General features: G+C 39.1%; 1 protein-coding gene across 2 annotated transcripts in view; it reads right to left on the bottom strand.

The window, feature by feature from the left end:
- Eprs1 (glutamyl-prolyl-tRNA synthetase 1) overlaps positions 1–19,758 on the bottom strand; it is a 59,008-nt gene that overhangs the window by 11,840 nt on the left and 27,410 nt on the right. For both annotated transcript variants that reach the window (XM_051186517.1, XM_051186518.1), the window contains 11 exons: positions 18,568–18,678; positions 16,112–16,248; positions 14,987–15,194; positions 13,988–14,100; positions 13,150–13,267; positions 8,570–8,926; positions 4,999–5,232; positions 4,471–4,733; positions 1,989–2,040; positions 1,100–1,309; positions 755–827 (listed from right to left, as the gene is read on the bottom strand). In XM_051186517.1, the coding sequence (XP_051042474.1) occupies positions 755–827; positions 1,100–1,309; positions 1,989–2,040; positions 4,471–4,733; positions 4,999–5,232; positions 8,570–8,926; positions 13,150–13,267; positions 13,988–14,100; positions 14,987–15,194; positions 16,112–16,248; positions 18,568–18,678 (1,876 nt within the window). The remainder of the gene's footprint in view (positions 1–754; positions 828–1,099; positions 1,310–1,988; positions 2,041–4,470; positions 4,734–4,998; positions 5,233–8,569; positions 8,927–13,149; positions 13,268–13,987; positions 14,101–14,986; positions 15,195–16,111; positions 16,249–18,567; positions 18,679–19,758) is intronic.

Raw genomic sequence — 19,758 nt, 5'->3', positions numbered from 1 at the left:
TTCTATTTGGGTGAACACTAGTATATTCCATGTTCTATGTAAAATTATTTTCATTCTTCATCATGCTTAATTCTGTCCTTTGACTTACGAATATCATCATCAAATTTAAAGATGGTAATGTTATTTCTGAATTCAGCTATGTAACAGGATCAGAATTTGTTAAAAATTTTCTCAGAAATAAACAAATTCTACAGGAATATAAATTTAAATGAACAAAAACATCATTTGCAACTTTATAACCAATCTCAAGAAAAATCCAATGCATTCCCTCTGAGAATTTGTAACACTGAACAAATATAGGCACTGTTTAAAAAAAGAAAGACTGCTTTCAGCCATGGCAGCTGTCCGTCGTCCAGTGACTTGCCAAAATGGCAAGCACAACGGGAAAGAGGAGAGGAGGTGACTGCACATGTTCTCCAGGCTTTTTAGGAGACACTGAGCCTTTAGCCACATAAATGCAAAGCTGGAGCCCATTCCCTGTGAATTCATGGCTTAATGTATAAACATAAACAAAGGACCCAAAATGTAGTGTTTTCTTTAAAAGAAAGATGCACACAGACTTACATTACATCCTACTGATAAGGAACCCTGTAACAAATTGGCATAACATATAATCTATGTAAGTTAAACTTCTATTCTGTCTTCATCTTTCAGTAAGTTCTGTTTGGCTAGGGAGGAGTGTAAGCATAAGAAATACAAGGCTCAACCCCAGCAGTCCAACAGCTCAGCGAGCTTTCTCCAGGCCTGTACTCACCTGTTTCACTAGTAGGTCGAATGGCAATCGGCTCTGCCAGCTCTGTCTTACCAGACCTTGTAACCCAAGCAACCTAGTAAGATAAAAAATGATTGTGGACACAGTTTTAACGGTGTTTTTAAAGAGCATACGTATACATCAACTTTCAGGGTTTCTCATTATCAGCTAAAGAAAGTTCAAACTCTTAGCTGCTATTACTAGAAGAGAATGGATGTGACTAACAACTAAACCTGCCATAAGGGTAAAAGAAATAGGACACTGTAAAGAAACATACCAGTAGTTAAACTCTACTGAAGACTTAATTTTGAGTTTGTAAGAAAAAAAAACACATCTTTCCCAGTGTACCTCGGGGGCGAAGTCTTCAATGTGATTCTTCTCTTTCTCTAATGCGGCCTGAGACACAAATATGGGGAAGTAGCAGTTCTCAACACCAAGTTTCTTGATCTCAGCATCAAAGAAGTCCTTAACCGATTCCCAAATGGAGTACGACCACGGCCGGAGGATATAGCAGCCACTCACATCATAGTATTCAATCATCTCTGACTTTGTGATGACCTGTCAAAGAGAAAAGCCTGGAAACTGAACCAGTACTCTAATGCAAAGGCAAGAGAGTGTGCTAATTAAAGTCCTAACATCCTCACTTATTTGTTTATTTTGGTTTTCCTATGTAGCCCCATCTGTCCTAGAACTCTGTAGACCAAGTTGACCTAGCTGACCTTGAACTCAGAGACCTGCCTGCCTCTGCCTCACAGATGCTGGAATCACAGGCATGCGCTATCGTGCCTGGCTTGGAAACACCTTCCTTAGTGTAGATGGAAAACTTTCCTACATACATGTATAGGCAACACATACCAGGACTCTAAAGTCTGCACTTACCACTGAGCTACACGCTGAGCCTCCCTTTATTTTAGCTTTTATTTTGAGACAGTTTCACTCTGAAGACCAGCTAACTTGGAACTCAAATTCTCTTGCCTTTATCTTCCAAGTGTTGGGGTTACGTGGGTGTGCCACCACACGTGACACAATAGTTATTATATTGGGTGCCATGGAAGTATGTAAAATGTCTTCTGGCCTCCACACGCATTTATGCACATATGCACACACAAATGTGTGCAAGCAAGAGAGAGTGGGGAGATCCCATCGTTATGATTCCCTTTCTCCCCAGACTTTAGAATCTGAACATAAAGCCAACCTTGAAAATGTTAACATAAAAGCCTACTGAAAGCATACTCACTTGGGAGTACCATTCGGCAAGATTTTCTTCTTTTTTTGCTTCAAGACCCAATCTGCAGACATGCAAAAGGAAACATGAATCCTTTAATCGGCAACTGCTTTTTAGGCTGTGTCTTCATCTGTTTTCTATACTGGAGAACAAGTCATCTTGACAGTAGAAACTTACTTGGCTCCTGGTGCTGAGGGCTCAAATACTGGGGTGAGGGCATCAATCCTATGGGCGGAGAGGGCCCTCTAGAGGCATAACTTGTACCAGGCACAACACAGCAAGAACTAGGAAGCAGCTAGCAGGGCGACTCTTCCTGTTTTAATTAACATCACTGTACCCTGTTTTCTTGACCTCTGCTTATTACTACCGCTTTACTACTGTGAAGGCTCTACCTTTAGATACGATGGACTCTAAGACCAACTAGGGACCCAGTTCCCCACGTGTGCACTGTGGGAGACAGTAAAACCACAGCAGGCTGGACTGAAACTGAGAAGCTCAAAGGGGGGTGAGGGGAGGTCTTTCTTAGTATCCAGTCATTTTTATGCTTGCATATTTCTATATTCTTTTCCACAATAATGTTTTTAATCTAGAAATTAGTTCAGTCTTTTTTAACACAGGGAAATTTTTACTATTTAGCCCATGCTTGGTTATAACTTGATAGACAGATCAGACTGGCCTAAGCTTACAGTTTTCTTGTCTCTGTCTCTGAAGTACTGAGATCAAGGGCATGCACCATCATACTTGCTCAGCATCAAAACAGCTTTGCAAAAGTTAGTCAGATGTTGACCATGAAAACTGCCAAGGCCAAACCTCTTTAGAACTATGATTTTTAAAGAAGACATTTGCTTATTTATTATAAAATTCTTTTTCAATTAAAATATTATTTGGCAAAAACAAAGTCTGTTCACATATAATCTTTACTAAAAAGTTTTTGCTAACCACAATACAGGTGACATCAACAACTAAAATGATCGGTGTCTCACTAAAGGTAAAATGTAAAAATAAAAACAGCAGCTACCGATTACACACAGATAAATGATTATTTATATACAAGTGCATATTCACACACTAAAGAGAAGATATAGAGGTGGATGTTTGTAAAAATAAACAATGTTTGAATTAAACAAACACACACAAGAAAACCCCAACTAATTCAGTGCCAGATTTAGGATTTAATAGAACACATACCAAAAATAAAGGACCTTTTGTTTGTCCTCAATTTCCTGCCCACACCTCAACCTCTATTCCAGATAACACTTCTTTCCTCAAAGTCCCAACCATTAGCTGGGCATGGGTGTGCACAGGTGTAACCTCAAGAGGAAGGCTGAGGTAGAAAGACTGAGTTCAAGGCAGGCCTGAGCTACACAGGAAGACTTGGTTCCTACCTGATGGACCCCCAAAATGACAAAAGATCTGCCTACTAACTGTGTTCTGTAAGAAGCACATGTTTTTGCAAGCAAGGCTTTATGGTCTTAGATTTGTAGTGCATTTACAATTCTACTCTTTTCTCTATGTGAAACTGAGGGCACACAAACATGAGAGGCAGTTAAATTTGATATTCAGCTAAAGAAATCTAAAAATCAAACTATCTCAGTAACAGCATTTTCACCTAGGAAGCCACAACAGGCAGCCTGTTTTTAGCCTATACTTTTGGAAGGAGAGGTATATTGTTCAAACTGACAGGAAAACCTGAAAAGGACATACAATCTACTGTCTAGTCTTTAAGCCAGCTGTTTTGTATTTAAACTAACTTCAAAATCCTCCTGGAAACAACATTCTTATTTATTTCTTGTGAAAAACTTTGGAAAAAACAAACCACAAAGCAATATGTATTTAACCTGCAGATAAAAGGAACATTTATATATGTTTACACATATATAGCTATTCTCTCAGTAGATACACAACAAACTAGCACTAGTTTAGTCCCCTTTCCCAGCACATCTGGGATCACAACTGCTTCAGACTTCACACTTTCTGCACTGTTTATCTAGATGCCAAGGCTGAGCCTCCCACAGTCTTAAACATTTGAGTGTTCAGTCTGTGTCCCTTGGGTTGGGCTTTGAGATTTCAAAAGAACATCCCAGGCCCAGGCCTTTTCTCATTCTGCCTGCAGATCGGGATATAAGCTCTCAGCTCCTGCTCAATGTCATGCATGCCTGCCTGCTATACCATGCTTCCTGCCAAGGTGATCACGGGCTCTAACTCTTCCTGCTGTGAGCTGTCATGGTCATTCATAATCTCTCTTCACAGCAACAAAACAGTGAGACAGATGCTGACCCTGTGACAGTGACGACTAACTCATTCCCTGGTGGAGGAAACAAGACAGGTGGAGAAGTACAGGGACTTCTGAAAGAGAGTAGACCTATTTTAAACTTAAACAGAAGTTAACTGTAGATTTTAGACTATGAGCATTCTGCCTTGATGATAACAAACCAAGATCTGCTTATTTTAAAAACAAACTCTCTTGAGAACTGAATTCATGCAGAAACAGTACCTGGTCTGTTTCTTAGGTCCCTGACCTTCTCCTGCTCCACTCGATGACAGCCCACTGCCCTGGCTTTTAGAGGAGTCTTTCCCTTGGCCATCATTTTGTTTCTGAGGCTTATTCTGCTTTTCAGATTTATTTTCTTTTTCTTTCTTCTTCTTATCTTTGTCATCAGACCCAGTAGCAGACACAGGCTTATACTCAATTCCTGTCAGGGACTTGTACTGTGCCTTTAGCTGAAGGAGTTCTTGTACAGCTGAATCCACTTGATCCTTTAGTGTGATAAAGGGGGACAAAGGAGGACAACATTCAGTGAAAATTACTGTCTTGGCATACATTAACAAATACCACACCCAGATTTATGAGGCTTACGAACAATTAAGGGCAACAGATGTAGGCATAATATGCTAAGAAAATGAAGAACATGAAAGGGACAAAACTAGCCCAGAGTACTAGAAATAGATGATCTATGCAATGCACTACTGTAACAGCTACACATGGTTATGCAAATTAAACAAAAAGTAGGAGCACACTGACCTTAGAGGCCTTTTCACCTTTAAGTTTTCGAACTACTTCTCCCTGACAAGCCACTCTATCAAACATCACTTTGGCTTCTGGTGTCTCGGGACCAGCAGGCTCAGCTTTGCTGACAGGATTTTGCTGTGACTTCTGGGATGCTGAGGGCTGACCAGGTACATAGTCCTTCCCTGTTTTTTCTTTATACTCAGCTTTCAGGGACAGTAAGCATTCTACAGCTTCATTTACTTTAGCCTGTAAATAAAGAGGAAGAGAAGTATTTCACAACATCTATGAATATTTCAATAACATTTCAAAATCTCTAATCATTATCACAGTATACTTAGCCATCTATGTCCTGAAATCCAAGCATATTTAACTTTTGGTCCAAAAATATTTGAAAACTTGCACTGTAATATACACTCCCACAAAAAAAAAAAGTGGACAAGGAAAGAAAGAACCTGGACTTTCAAAAAGCCTTTGAAAGTCTCAGGTGAGCAAAATATACTTTCTGTATTAAAGGTGCATGTGGTAAACACCGCTCTAGTCTGAAAATGTACAGATGCCTCACGATCCTCTCCTAAACAGGACAACTGTTTATGTCATATTAGGTACAGTAAGTAATCTGGCAAGGATTCTAACTAAGCAAACAAATACATAGAAGGAAATGAACAAGCAGTATGGAAATACCATGCTACTTTACATAAGGGACTTGAGTGCCTTCAGTTTTGTTATCTGATTGAGTTCTGAAACCAGTTTCCACAGACCACTTTCAAAAACTAAAAAGAAATGAGACTGGAGTCTTAAGCTCCTGGCTTACCTGCATATTTTAATATCTGGTAATTCAGCATAAACAGAAAAGATGACACTCTACCACAGAAGACAGCAGCACAGGAAAGGACTTAAGCTAGATGCCTGACCTCAAAATACCACTGCAAATTAACATCTGATTGAGAACCTTAAGACAACAACGGAACAGTGAAGAGCAGGTGTCTCACATCACGGATACATCAACCCCCAACAGGATAACAGAGTCAATGTAAGGGACACACCCAGGACCAGGTCACAGTCATGCAGAAGCAGCTCCAGAGCAACCCCAGGAAGCTGCATCCAGGAGATGCCAAGTCATACCTTCTTGGGCTGCTTTGTTTTCCTACCTACAGTCTGTCATCCCAAGAACAGCAAAGAGGGAGTAAATGAAAAGGAGAATCTAGGTGTGTTGGTGGATGTTCATAACCCCAGGCTAGCGAAACTGAGGCAGAAGATCCTGAGTTTAAGGCCAGCCTGAGCTACAAAGTGTGACCTTGACTCAGGTTTGAGGGTGAGCAGAGAGATTAGGGAAGGTTTTCTGTATTCCCAACCCGACTCTTGTTATTATTGCTTTAGGAATAAGAGTTATTTCCCAAAAGAGTTTCTTTCTTAAGAAAAAAAGTCACAGTTAAAGGAAGAACGAAAGAGAAAGGGAGTAAGAATCCAGGAGGAGGGACAGAAGGAAATGAAAGGAAGAGCAGAAGAAGGAGAGTCAGAATGAAAATGTGAAGAAGGGACATCCTTGTAAATACATCTACAAAATACTTTTTGAAATAAGTTCCAATGATCCAAGTTTGACCCAGGAGAGAACTGACTCCCACAGTTGTCTCTGACTCCCATATGACCTGCAATTCACACACACACACATGCACGCACGCACAATACAGTTTAAACAATCACTTAAGTTTGATGTTAAATGGTACAGTTTCTTACAGAAAAATTCCTAGCTTGACAACATAAACTTGAATTTTTTTGGGGGGGTGGTTTCAAGACGGGGTTTCTCTTTCTCTGTGTTGCTTTGTACACCAGGCTGGCCTTGAACTCCTGAGTGCTGGGATTAAAGTGCACCCAGCTATAAACTTGAAATTTTATAGAATAGAAAATTTAAGTAAACAATATATTACAATATTGAATAAGATACTCTATTCTACCAAGCTTACATATATAAATGATAAGTACATCCTTCCAAAGTAAGAGCCAAACTCTATCAATCACTATGCACATTTCCCAAACGATTTAGAAATTAGAATTAACAAAAACATGTATCATTTCAACACATATTTACTCTATGCTAGATGCCATGCTAAGCATTCTGTAAGGACTGTCTTACTTAATTCCCTAAGTGCTCCTCATCCTCACCTACATTTTACAAAAGCAGAAACTCTCAAAAACTAAACTAAAGTTACATGGGATCCAAAGTTACATGGGAAGAGGTAGATACAAATTGTATCTTATGATCTTGACCACAGTCTTCATAGCATCACAAATGCAATGAACAATGACTTAAGTGTGTATGAGGGGCTCGCTAGCTAGAAAGTCCAGCCAAAACAGTAGCTTCAGTGGGTCTGCCTCAAATGAAGAGGAAGGCAAACAGAGCAGGCCCCCTCAAGTCAACATCTAGCAAGCACACACCTTCACACATACATACTATACATGAACACACATATTACATTATCAGTTGAATGTGTCTCTAGCAATATATGATGTACACCTAAAGGATGAGGACAGTAACCTGGTAATTTTTTTTTTTTTCCTGAATGAAAAGAAGTTTACTAAGTGAAACTGCACGAGGCACTTCCTTCTAGGAACAATATACCACATCCAGAGCTAAGAGATGTTAAGTTCTTTATGGACAAAGATTGTTTTGAGCTTATGAGATATGGATTACACACATAAAATTTTACATAGTTGTCAATATGAACTAATAATGACTTAAACAATCCACACAAAATTTCCCTAAAGGTTTCAGACTGAATCTGAGGTATGTGAAAGTGATCTTAAAATTATAATTCAAGATTGGGAAATAAAAAAAATGGAGAAAAACAGAGGCACTCGTCTGGTCTCTTTAGAATGCAAATAAGTGAAGAGCTACTTCTGCAGCAGCCACTGGAAAACCAAAAAGAAAAATCTAGTTCCCTTGGTTATTTAAATGTTAAAAAGAGGACTTTTCAAAATAGCTAGGACTTTTTGGTCTAAAGAAGTCCATCTTTTCTCCTTAGCACACGTAAGTGAGCAATACTTACACACGTCAGTAGTAACTCCCAAAGCAGAGGTCTGCACTTGTTGGGTAGGAGCTTGTGGCAATCAGAGCCAGTGATTTCCCAGCTGCAGGGGTGGGAATGCTGAAGCTTGTGACCCATGTTTACAAGATACTGAGATTAACCAAATGAAAGATCACAGGATTTTTACAAATAGTATCTTCCAACTAGAAATCTGTGCTAAATTAGCTACCAAAGCTGTAAGAAATAGCCCCAGAGTAGTCATTACCAGCTGAAACAGACTGCACACAGCCCAGAATAAATCTATAAAAACCTCTAGTAATATAAGTTTTCAATACTCTCTGCTCTGGGTCTAAACTTCAAATACCCAATTCCACATCTACAGAATGGAACAGACAGACAACACAGACTACTGAGTATGGCTGTCAGTGCTCGTAGTTTGCTAAACTGGGCTGTGGAATCTAAAGTTAAGTGCTTTATAAACTGCTTCACAGGAACAGAGGACTGTATTCAAACAGTCGGAACTCAGGCCTAGGATGCACTTTTGAAACCAGCACACTGACCTTAGGAGCTTTCTCAGCTTTCAGTTTTCGGACCACCTCCCCTTGCGCAGCAACTTTCTCGTATAGAGATGCACCTTCCACAGCACTGGGTGGAGACTTGATGGGGGCACTCTGTGCTGCTGCAGTGGAGGGGTTCCCAGGTCTATACTCCTGCCCAGTTCTCTGCTTATATTCAGCTTTTAAAGCCAAAAGCTGCTTCACAGCTGTGTCTATATCTTCCTTTGCTGCTTTCTTGGCTTTCAATTCACGAACCACATCCCCCTGGGCCGCCACTCTGTTGTAGAGGATGGAGGACTCCTCAGATGAAGCACCAGTACTCACAGCAGGCACAGGTCTTTCTTTAGGAGCAGGGCTTGTCTATGGATGCAAAAAACCAAAAGTCAAGTATTATTAATTCATGTCCAACACTTTCACAAGCTTAGTGTTTCAAAAGCTCAGGTGAATCAGCTCATGCCTGAAAACCTTATCCCCACAGAAATGGCAGCGGTAGACAAAGCAAGAAGTAAACAGTCATCGCAGCATGCTTATCATAGGGAAACCCGAGGGTGGCAAGAGGATTCCATAGGAACCTGTATCCTTCTCTTTAGAAGACTGAAAGTATAATGTATTCATTCAGGCCAAGAGTAAATTACTGCTGGTCTATCGGATCTATTCTGACTTAAATTGGATACTAATTGCTATTGTTTTATTGGTCATGTTGGTATAAGAACTAAATGGCAGTCTCTGAGTAGATTATTTGGTACTTTTTGTACCATACAGTACCTGGTGAAGTAAAGAGATTTACTGTCTAGTGTTAAATATTTATTCAGGTCAGGCAGTGGTGGCACACACCTTCAGTCCCAGCACTACAAATCACCATTACCACACATACCAGAGATACAACATAAAATAATTATGAAATTTTTTTATAACGGTTAAGTATATTTAATGCATTTAAGCTGATGAGAAAATAGAAATAAATCTGTAAACAGTCAATGTCAATTACTTATTAGCAAAGAATTCACTGCAATACTCCGAAAGAACCACATGTGGTACCATACACTTAAAATCCTAGAACTTGGGAGCTGAAGCAAGAACACACACACACACACACACACACACACACACACACCATTTATCAATAAGCCCTAGATCAGACTTCAATTTTGACAGCAACAGTCTGTTACTGGAGACAAATATCTTCAAGGATCATCAAAAGGAAACCATTAAGACTACAGAAATCTCTCACTACAATACTGAGTACAAATAAATACTGGTCAATTGCACTTGTATTGCTTTTAGGGTTTGTTGTTTCAAAACATATCCACACATACTTTGAAACACTTCCTGCCTAAAAGTAGGTATCTGTTGCCCTGAGTCTGGGCAAGCTTAAAACTATCTTCCCAATAGTGTACAGCAGACCCGACTGTGACACCTTCCAGGAGATACTATAAAGGCAATGCTGCTTTTCCTTTCCCTACTGAACACACACTTCTTATATTTGTTGTTTTGCTTCTTTTCTTGACTTCTGGAGGCCTGAGCTGTTAAAATAAGTAGCCTCCCTACCGTGACACTACCACATTCACCACAGAGCCACCATCATGTGATACCCAAGTGAATGAATTACTTTGGATGTTTAGTTCAGTTTAGCCTTTGGAGGACACACTATGATCTAAATGACACCAAGCAAGATACTCAGTGGTTTGTATTAAGCATATACTCTTTAATATCAGCCCCATTACTTCTAGTGTGACAGACATTCAAAAGCACTTATCAGTACTCTCCCAGAGTGTAGGTTCGAGGTTGGGTGCCACATGGGATCAGTGAAGGACTGGTGTAAAGAAGGGACTGGAAGGTCACAGCTATTTTCATGATAATATTATACTAAGGTGTAATTGGCCTTTTGTGATCTCATTCTCGTGAGTGTTCAAGTTTTCAGAGGTGCTTAAGCAAGACATTGAAGAGATAGCCAAGCAGGGTCTGGTGGCACAGGCCTTTAATTCCAGCAGATAAATCATACTGAGTTCAAGGACAGCCTGATTTACATAGCAAGTTCTTGACCAACCAGGTCTATATAGTGAAAACCAACAACTGCACTCTTCCAAACAACAATAACAAAAATGGATTTGCAAATTTCAAAATGACACCGTTTTTTCAACAGCAAGCTTTGTTCTGGAAAAGTTATTATTCATAAAAAATGGTATTTTTGAAACCCGGCTCAATGACATATATCCCTGTAATCCCAGCACTCAGGAAGCTGAGGTAGAATTACAAATTCAAGACAAGCATGAGCTACTTAGCCAGCTAGTTCAAGGCCAGCCTGGAATATACTGTGAAATTCTGGCTCCTACCCCCCAAAACAAATAAAAGTTATTTATGCTAACATGCAATTGGATTTTAATTTAATGTTTAATTAAATTGTTTTTAATGAATTAGCGATTTTTAAAACTGTCCCAGTTCATGCTTACAAACAGCATCAGGAAGAAGGGATAGGGGATTGCTAGTTTAAACCAACCTGGGCAACGTGGCCAGATCAGTCTGGAAGAAACTTAAACCAGTACTTTCAGTTTTTAGTTTGATAACTACTGATAAAACTATGTGGGCTGGAGAGAGGACTTGCATTCAGTTCCCAGCACCACCATGGCCACTATCGACCATTTATCTGTAAGTTTCAGGGAGTGATACCCTCTTCTGACCTCTGTGAGCATCAGAGACATACATACAGACATACATGCAGGCAAAACAAACAATCAAACACATACACACACACACAGAGTAAATAAAAAAAAAGTAAGCTACATGAACAAATAATTTTAAATATGTAAGGGATCTTGGGCTGGGATACATAGCTCTGAGGCAAATCACTTACCTAGCGTTATGATACTACCAAGAAAGAGGAAGGGGGAAGGAAAGGAATAAACCCAAAATTTGAAATCGCTGGTATATAATCAATTACACAAAAACAGTTATAAGGATGCTGCCACTTAAATTATTGTTTCTCTTTTTCCTTCTGAGTGAACTCAAGAGATTTTTAGTCTGTTCAAATTAGCATAAAATAAAACATACATTCCCACTGTAAATAGTTCCAGGTTTTCCTCTCCTAATGAACTATGTCTTCTATCTTTGCTGCCTGAGATTATTTACCCAGTCAACCTCCTACTTCTAGCCACCCCACATCCTTCCCTAGCTCCTGCTGGGTAAAGCCTGATCACACACCACCAGTATAACCTTGTATCATCAGTGGACCCCCACCCACCTGTATTATTAGGACATCCAAAGGTGTCAGCAAGTTCACAGCAGCACAATAGGACATTTTAAAAACCCAAGAAAACTCAAATTATATGCCTGACACTTGTCAAGCACTGTGCTACTAGCTCAGTTCAGTTATAAATGTGTTACATTCCTTTTAATGAAACATATCAGGAAAACGCTCCCCTTTGCACAGATGTTGTGTTTAAAAAGCAAATACCACACAGAATCAACAAGGACAGGAAGTAAGCTCTGTGCAATCTGAGTCTAAGGTTCAAGAAAAAATAAAAGTACTATTGTTTCTTTCAATTAGTTATATCACTTTAAGGATAAATAAAAATAAATATTAAGAAACAAAACATTTAAAATCTCTTCAATTTACATGTGTAATTTTTTTTCAAATGGCTACTAAATAATTAAGACATAAATATTTAACTGGCTTTTTGCACTTACTATATAATAATGGGACTTTTGTCCCTCATGTGGCTGAGGGTAACTCAAAAAATCCTGAGAGATTAAGGAACCATGTACAAGGACATCTGATAAGCTCTGGTCTATAAAAGACCCCCACCCTACTTCTCTCCATCTGTCACCATCTCCAAATCCACTCTGCATGAAGAGAACAAAAACTCACTCCCACGGAGATTATTAAATGGAAAGCATTCACATTCACCATTTAAAAGGCAAAGGAGCTTTTCCCACCATCCACACTACAGTAACTCCCTTTCCCTTTTCTCTTTTCAGAAACTTAATGGCAGGAGAGAGTGCTGCTTCTCCTTGGGGAAATGTTTGATGCAAAAGTACAAATACCAAGAATCCTGTTTAAAATAATAATAATAATAATAACAACAACAGCAACAGCAACAACAACAACAACAACAATAATAAAAGGAAGTTTTCAGAAAAGGTTAGGAAAAAGATCTGCTGCAAGGGGTGAGAGAGTCCCCCAAAAATGTTGTCAGTCCAGGCTCAGTTTTTTGGTAGGGTAAAATTATGTTTTTAAAAAATTGTGTTCTCAGTGGGTGGTGATGGTGCACATCTTTAGTAGCAGCACTGGGGAGGCAGAGGCAGGTGGATCTCTAAGTCTGAGGCCAGACTGGTCTGCAGAGTGAGTTTCAGGACAGCCAAGGCTACACAGGGAAACCCTGTCTCAAAAACCCTAAAATAAAACAAAACATCTTACCAGACAGGATAACAGAAACAAATAGCCAAGTAAAAAGCAGCACTTGGTGTCTCCTTCAATCGCAGAATCTTTAAGGCAAGAAAAACTACCTTCTCTTAAAGAGACATTTCTAAGCCTTGAGCTATGAAATGTGTGGGTTTCTGTGCTCCCTGTAAGGGTCAGCATTTACCTCTTTTTTCAAGGGTTCTGCTTTGGTCTTTTCCTTTGATCCCGATGTTGGCATTTCCTTTGTGTGCCCATCAGGTATATATATCAAGATACACGGGGCTTCTCTGCAACTGTATGGGCTAAAAAGAAAATAGTCAAAAGATTATTGGAACAAAATTATCTAACAGCAATTAAAACTGAATTACTAGATAAATTCAATGAAGCATACAGTTAATACTTTTCAAATTATAGAACATTCTTGCAGCAATGCCACTTACCTAAGAGTGGGCCTGATTTTTTTTGGTCTCTCCTGCACTAACCTAAGAAGTCGTGAACAAGCTCCTCCTCCATAGTGAACAGAGTTTTCCTGTCCCAACGGACTCAGAACAGCACAAAGCCACATCAGATACCATCAACCTACACACACTGCTGCAATGTGTGTGTGCGTGTGTGCGTGTGTGCGTGTGTGAGAGGGGGGAGGTGTGGGGGAGGGGCACTGTTCTCAACATCTCACTGCTTCCAGCACATACTCTCAGAGCTGGTCACATCTCATGGGGAACTACAAGATGCTTCACTTTAGAAATGAAGAGCTTATTAATGTCCAGTGTGCTTGCTTACTAATTTACTCAAATCTGAAATACTAAATATAGAAGATCAAATTAAACAGTAGAAACTTATCAGACACAGTATTTCAGTCAAGCTCAACTTTTAAATTATTCACTGTGAGAACTTAAAAGATTTTGTTTAGATGTTACATTTATTTACCTAAAAGATAGCAGGGGATAGAGCGCCTGCTTGTGAAATTGTGGTCTCGATCCTCAATACCACCAAAGAAACACAAAAAAGGACACGGTATTTACCTAACTGGTTCATACGGTTGGTCACATATGAAGAACCCTCTTCTCTGCAGTTGTATGATGTCTCCCTTTTTCAAATCCTTAAGGCAGGGATCCCCTAGCATTAGCTCTTCATGCTATAAAGACATTGAACCAAATGTAATTTTTCTAAGTAGAGCATTAAGATAACTGTAAAATACAAGCAATATTCCAACAGCTAGACTATGCTCATTTAAAACAAAATTGGTTCATTCAGTAGAGCCTTTGCTTTGAAAGCATGAGGACCTGAGTTGGATTCCCATAACACATATAAAAATGTTTGTGTGGAAATACACTCTTAAATATTTCGATTGGCTGGTTTTTGTTTTGTTTTGTAACATCTTACCATGAAGCTAAATCTAACCTGGAGCTAGCAATCTTCCTGCCTCGACCCCGGGGATGCTACGATTACAGGCAAGCACATTCATCCCATTTTTAAAAAGTAACATAGATGAACTGAACAGCTCTAAGAAACTTTGTACATAATTTGACTGATAGTCCTTTGAAAACAAGGCCCTCTCATAACTATGAAATGCAGCTGAAGGAATAAGAACACTCAAAGGCTCTCTGAGCAGGATCCACAGGTTTTAGTCCACCTATTCTCTTTACTTCACCTTCAAGCAAGTTACTTAACTTAACTGTGAATACTAAACATCTAAAAAATGGGAACATTACTCTTCACATCTTTTTTGTTTCCAACCCATGGCCTTGTACGTGCTACGCTAATGCTCTGCCACTGAGCTATATATGAGTTTTGAGACAATATGACTGTGTAGCCCAGGCTGGCCATGAGCTCATGACCTTCTTGCCTCAACCCCCAAAGTTTGGGATTACTGGCATAAGCCACCAGGCCCAGGTACATCTTTATATTTAAATAAAATTCTACAAGACCTTCTATTTAGGCTAAGAAACTAAAATTTAAAATTAGCTTTCCAAATGCTAGACTTTGTTTAAGAAAGGATGAGGTCTGGTTTCTTCAGGTACCTTACTGTCCTTGTTGACATATTGCTTGAAGTCCTCATCTTTCCCTAGCACTGGCTTTGTAATCAAGTGCTCGTAAGTGACACAGACTGCAGGAACAGGGAGAGCATGTACGGTCTCAGCAAGCCAAGTGATCTTGGTTGTTTTCTTGTAGTCTTTGTTTTCCAAATTCAATTTTGCATCCAGAGATATAACTTTCCCATCTGCATTTCTAGATAAAAGAGCAAAATGTATTTAAAAAAAAAAAAAAAAAAAGTAAACTGCTAGACATGCATTATTCCATAGTAGGTGGAAGATAATTCTCTTTAGAAAAATTCAAATCAAACATCTATCTTGATTTTGAACATATGCCTGACAGACATTAGTCATATAAATGAAACACTACTAATTCACTGGAACCAAGATCTGTACAATCTGCTGAAAAATACAAACACACTTAAGAATTTAAAGTCACCTGGACCACTAAGCACTATAAACCTGCAATGCTAAGTTAACAATTACAGGCACGTGTATAACAAAGACTACATAACTACATTAGCAATTACAGTCAAGGACATGACATAATTACATGACATGGCATAATTAACAATGGCAGGTAACTATATGACAATGATCACATAATTAAGATTTCAAAATTTACACAAATCTTAAAAATAGTGCATTTAAATAATTTGAAAGCCTGTAGCACATAATATTTACTGGAAAGTAATATTCGTCATTAACATTGGCCAATCTACTTTAAATGTGTGGCTAAAGATAAAATATAGATCCTTCAGCAATTACCGAATGAGATGTCATCAAAAGGCTCTGAAACAAAAACTGTATTTTTCGTACATCTAAACTGGCTCTCAACACACACAGCAGCTCAGAACCAGCTCTGACTCTAGTTACATATCATCTGGTACCCTCTCTCAACTTCTGGGGACATGAAGCATGCACATTCATGCAGACAAAATACTCATACACAAAACATAAAAACACATAAATCAGGGTCTCCATCTGGGCAAATTTACTAGCCAGCAGCACTAGTGCCAAGGACACCAGGCAGGGTGTGAATTATATGTTTAGTACATAAATAAAAATGAAAGACTTTTTCCCCAGAGTTGAAAAACAAACAAAAGCTCTTACTTGTGTATTTTAGTAATGTTGATGTTGCCCCAGTTTATAAATGTGACCATCTCTCCCTCTGAGAAAGTCTCTGCATCGGCTCCTTCTATGAAAACCTTGGGACTATACCACACAGGTTTCACACCAACATCAGGGTTCTGGATGATCAAAAGAAAAGTAGGGTATACATTCAGCAACAAATTCCTGAACCCCAGTGCAGCATCAAGCCCTTCCCTTCCCTACTGTATTTTACCACATGAGTTCCTCATGTTACAGTTAGAAGCTTGCTTTGTTAAACTAGGAAGGGCAAGTTTTACCCAGTTCCCAGTTCTGTTCTTGGATTTAAACAGTGCACACAGGCACCTACACAGGCACACACAGTGCCCACAAAGCAGAAAACCCATACTTGGATGCCCATCTCTGACACAGGACCAGTCACTATAACCGAGTTACACCAGGCAGCCTGTCCCAAATGCTTCTAGTCTAAGGTGACCACTGATTTCAGGGCGAAAAGCATAGTATTCACCCCTACAACCAGAATGTATGTGCCTTGCAATCCTCAGTCTCACTGCTTTTGTATCAAAGGAAAATAGTCATTCTCTCAGAGCACTAACAGACAGCAGATGCCAACTTGGCAGAAAAGTGTAAAATTTTTGTGTTTTCCAGGACAAATTTTGAGAAAAATACCACGAATGTGTAGGAAGGCAAAATGTCCTGCTTTACATTGTGGATACATAAAGAAAGGTATGAAGACTAAGAACACCTCTCATTTGAGGCTCCTAGTTCCAAATCTTCAGACATGAGTGTACATAACCTGGAGTAAACTGAAGAAACCAAGAAAAGTAAAAAGGGCCAGTGCAGGGGTAAGGGAACAAGAGAGGGTAAAGCAGGGTACAGGTTATCTGAAAGGGAAAATGGGGTGGGGGGAGGGCTCTAATTAGGAGAATGGGAGATAAACACAGAAAGAGGGAGTAAGGAAGTTTGAAAAGGTCCCAAGGAACCAGACTATGTAACTATCTACCTAACAAAAAAATTAACAGCAGGCATTAGAAACCCTGTTTTGAGTTGTTGGTCAGAGTTGTCCAGGAAACCCCTGCAGTGTGAGTTACTGACTATAGCCCTTGACTGCCTAGCCACAGGTAAATTCCTACTGCTACAGACACCATACCACTTCAGACACAGGAACTGGCCTAAAAGGCCTTTTTCTGAGGACTAGCTTTCAATTCACCAGAAGGCGCCATGCAAGCTTCCAAAGGAGAGAAGCAACCAACAGGCCTACCCTGTTGTGAACCACAATAACAAACACTATGGTACCATAACCCTGAGGATGCATTAGCGGCACACATATTTTGGCAGTAACCAACAGCTCTTTAACTGAACTTACGGCCCACCCAACAAGAGGTACTGGAAACCTAGCCAACTACCTGGAGATATAAAGTCATTGATCATGGAGGAGAACCTATAACTGAAACTTTACTAACCCATAAATCCCTAAGTATATTCTAAATGTTTATCTTTGTATCTACAATCATTTCTCATTCCCTATTCAAGGAAACTTCCCTTTGCAACAGACAAAGACCACTGCAGAAAACTGTATGAAAGAATGTGTGTGTGTGTGTGTGTGTGTGCGCGCGCGCGCGCGTGTGGGTGTGTGTACATAATATAGACCAAGAAAGTTGTATATATGTATTTAGAAATACATATACACACATACCACACAGAAAGACAGAGAACATAACAATTAATGAAAAAAAAAAGGCCATGAATTTGAAAGAGCAAGGAGGGGTTTAAGCGAGGGTTTGGAGGGAGGAAAGGGAGGGGGAAATGATGTAAACTCAAAAAGTAAAATAATAAAAATATTGCAAACATAAGTAGTTCCTAATCCCTTTTTGAGAAGGAAAAAAAAAAAAAAAAAAAAAAAAAAGGCGCATCATGATGCGTGTTTGTTGAGATTTACTCTTGTCCTAATCTCATTTTCTGCCAGAGTCTGAAAAGTAACAATTTATAATAAGTTTATTTTAGTTCATGATGCTAAAGAAAAAATGCCTTCTTCATTAAGATTCAGGACTTTAAAAGACAGTATTTTACTTCATTATTACATTTACTCACTGATTGACAACTATGCATGTGTGTGTGCATGTTAGTGGGTCTAACGATTGAAAGACATTGAAAGAAGAGGTACCATAGCTTCCACACACAGGTAAGAATTGTAACACCTCACCTTCAGAATGACTCTAAGAAGGAAGAGGAAAGAGCTCCTCACACATTAAAAAGCTGTTTCTACATAACAGAAAGTAAGTGCTGACAGAGGGTAACAGTTCTGTCATGCGCTGGGCACTACCAGTAACATAAATTACTTCATCAAGAAATCCACACAAAAGTCTGTTCTAATTGATATCAAATCTTGACAAATACTATATGAAACAGAAAATATCAGAAAAGCAGAAGAAAAAACAATGGCCACAATGCAGGGCGACCTTGGGGTGTCTGGCTACTTCCTTCATCTCCTCCTGTGCGTCTGGGACATTCACTGGGACCACTTCCTTCTTCAGCAATGCGACATACCGAGGAGCCACCGGGTCAATAACCTGCAACAAACACCCTCATGTACATATTGAAACACATAGTAATATCATAAATAAAAAGAGTAACAGCACAGGAATACTAACTGGTTTTATTTGTTACTGCATTTACTAATTTTTATCTGTTAATTATTTCATATTTAGTTTATCTGTGACTTCTTTACTGTCACCCAAATAAAGTTTAAAAAGAAAAAGAAAAAACTAATTACAAACCAACAGACACAGAAGATTTAAGATTTCCTTCCCCAAAATAACTACTGGCAGGTAAAAAGAAACTAAAGAGAACAAGTCAGAAATATTCTGAAAATAATCTTTAAAACTAGCAGTATTAGAAATGAGGATCCTGTGAGGGTCTATGAATTAAGTTCTAAAGGTAACTTGATATTCAGTCTTGCGCTGTTGGAGAGACATTCATTTGACATATCATTTCTATAATCAACTAAGCACCATAGCTCCATCTAAAGCAGAATACCATTAGGTCACTATAATAAGGCAACTCTGTAGTTTACAAGAACAAACAAGGTGATCTATTGAACTACATGCCACAAATCACGTGAGTTCCTATGCTGGAAAGTAAGAAATCAGAAACATGCCTGGTCTCAAGTGTTTTGGAAAAGGGACACTCCATGTGTATGCACACAGAGGAACCACTACCTTCCCATATCTAACACATATTTGGCATAGACAGGCACATAATAAATATCAGCAGATTAACTGAATGAATAATCTTTTAACTATGCTACAAGTCATTCTAGCTCCAAAATAGTAGCCTCTTCTGGAGTCAGTGAAAAGTATCCATTAATCAAGCACGTTAGAAGTGCTTAGATACTAAATACCTGGGAGAAAAATGAGCATAAAGGCAAACACAGAGCTGGGTTTGGTTTCTTCTCATTCTGCATGTCCTTGTACTAGGGGGGTCTGGCTGAGTCAAGGGGAAGACCCTTCTTCCTCTAATAAATAAATGGACGGACAGATGGATGGATGAATGCACGTATAACAAATGCAGTCAGATAATATTTAAACCTCCAAAATATCTTTAAACAATCAACACAACTCCAAGAAACTTAATTCCATTCTCTGCAGCTA

The sequence above is a fragment of the Phodopus roborovskii genome, unplaced genomic scaffold (genome assembly GCF_943737965.1).
Source record: "Phodopus roborovskii unplaced genomic scaffold, PHOROB, whole genome shotgun sequence".
NCBI classification, from domain to species: Eukaryota; Metazoa; Chordata; class Mammalia; order Rodentia; family Cricetidae; genus Phodopus; species Phodopus roborovskii.
Note: the sequence above shows the minus strand (reverse complement) of the source record. Positions and strands in the feature narration are given on the sequence as shown.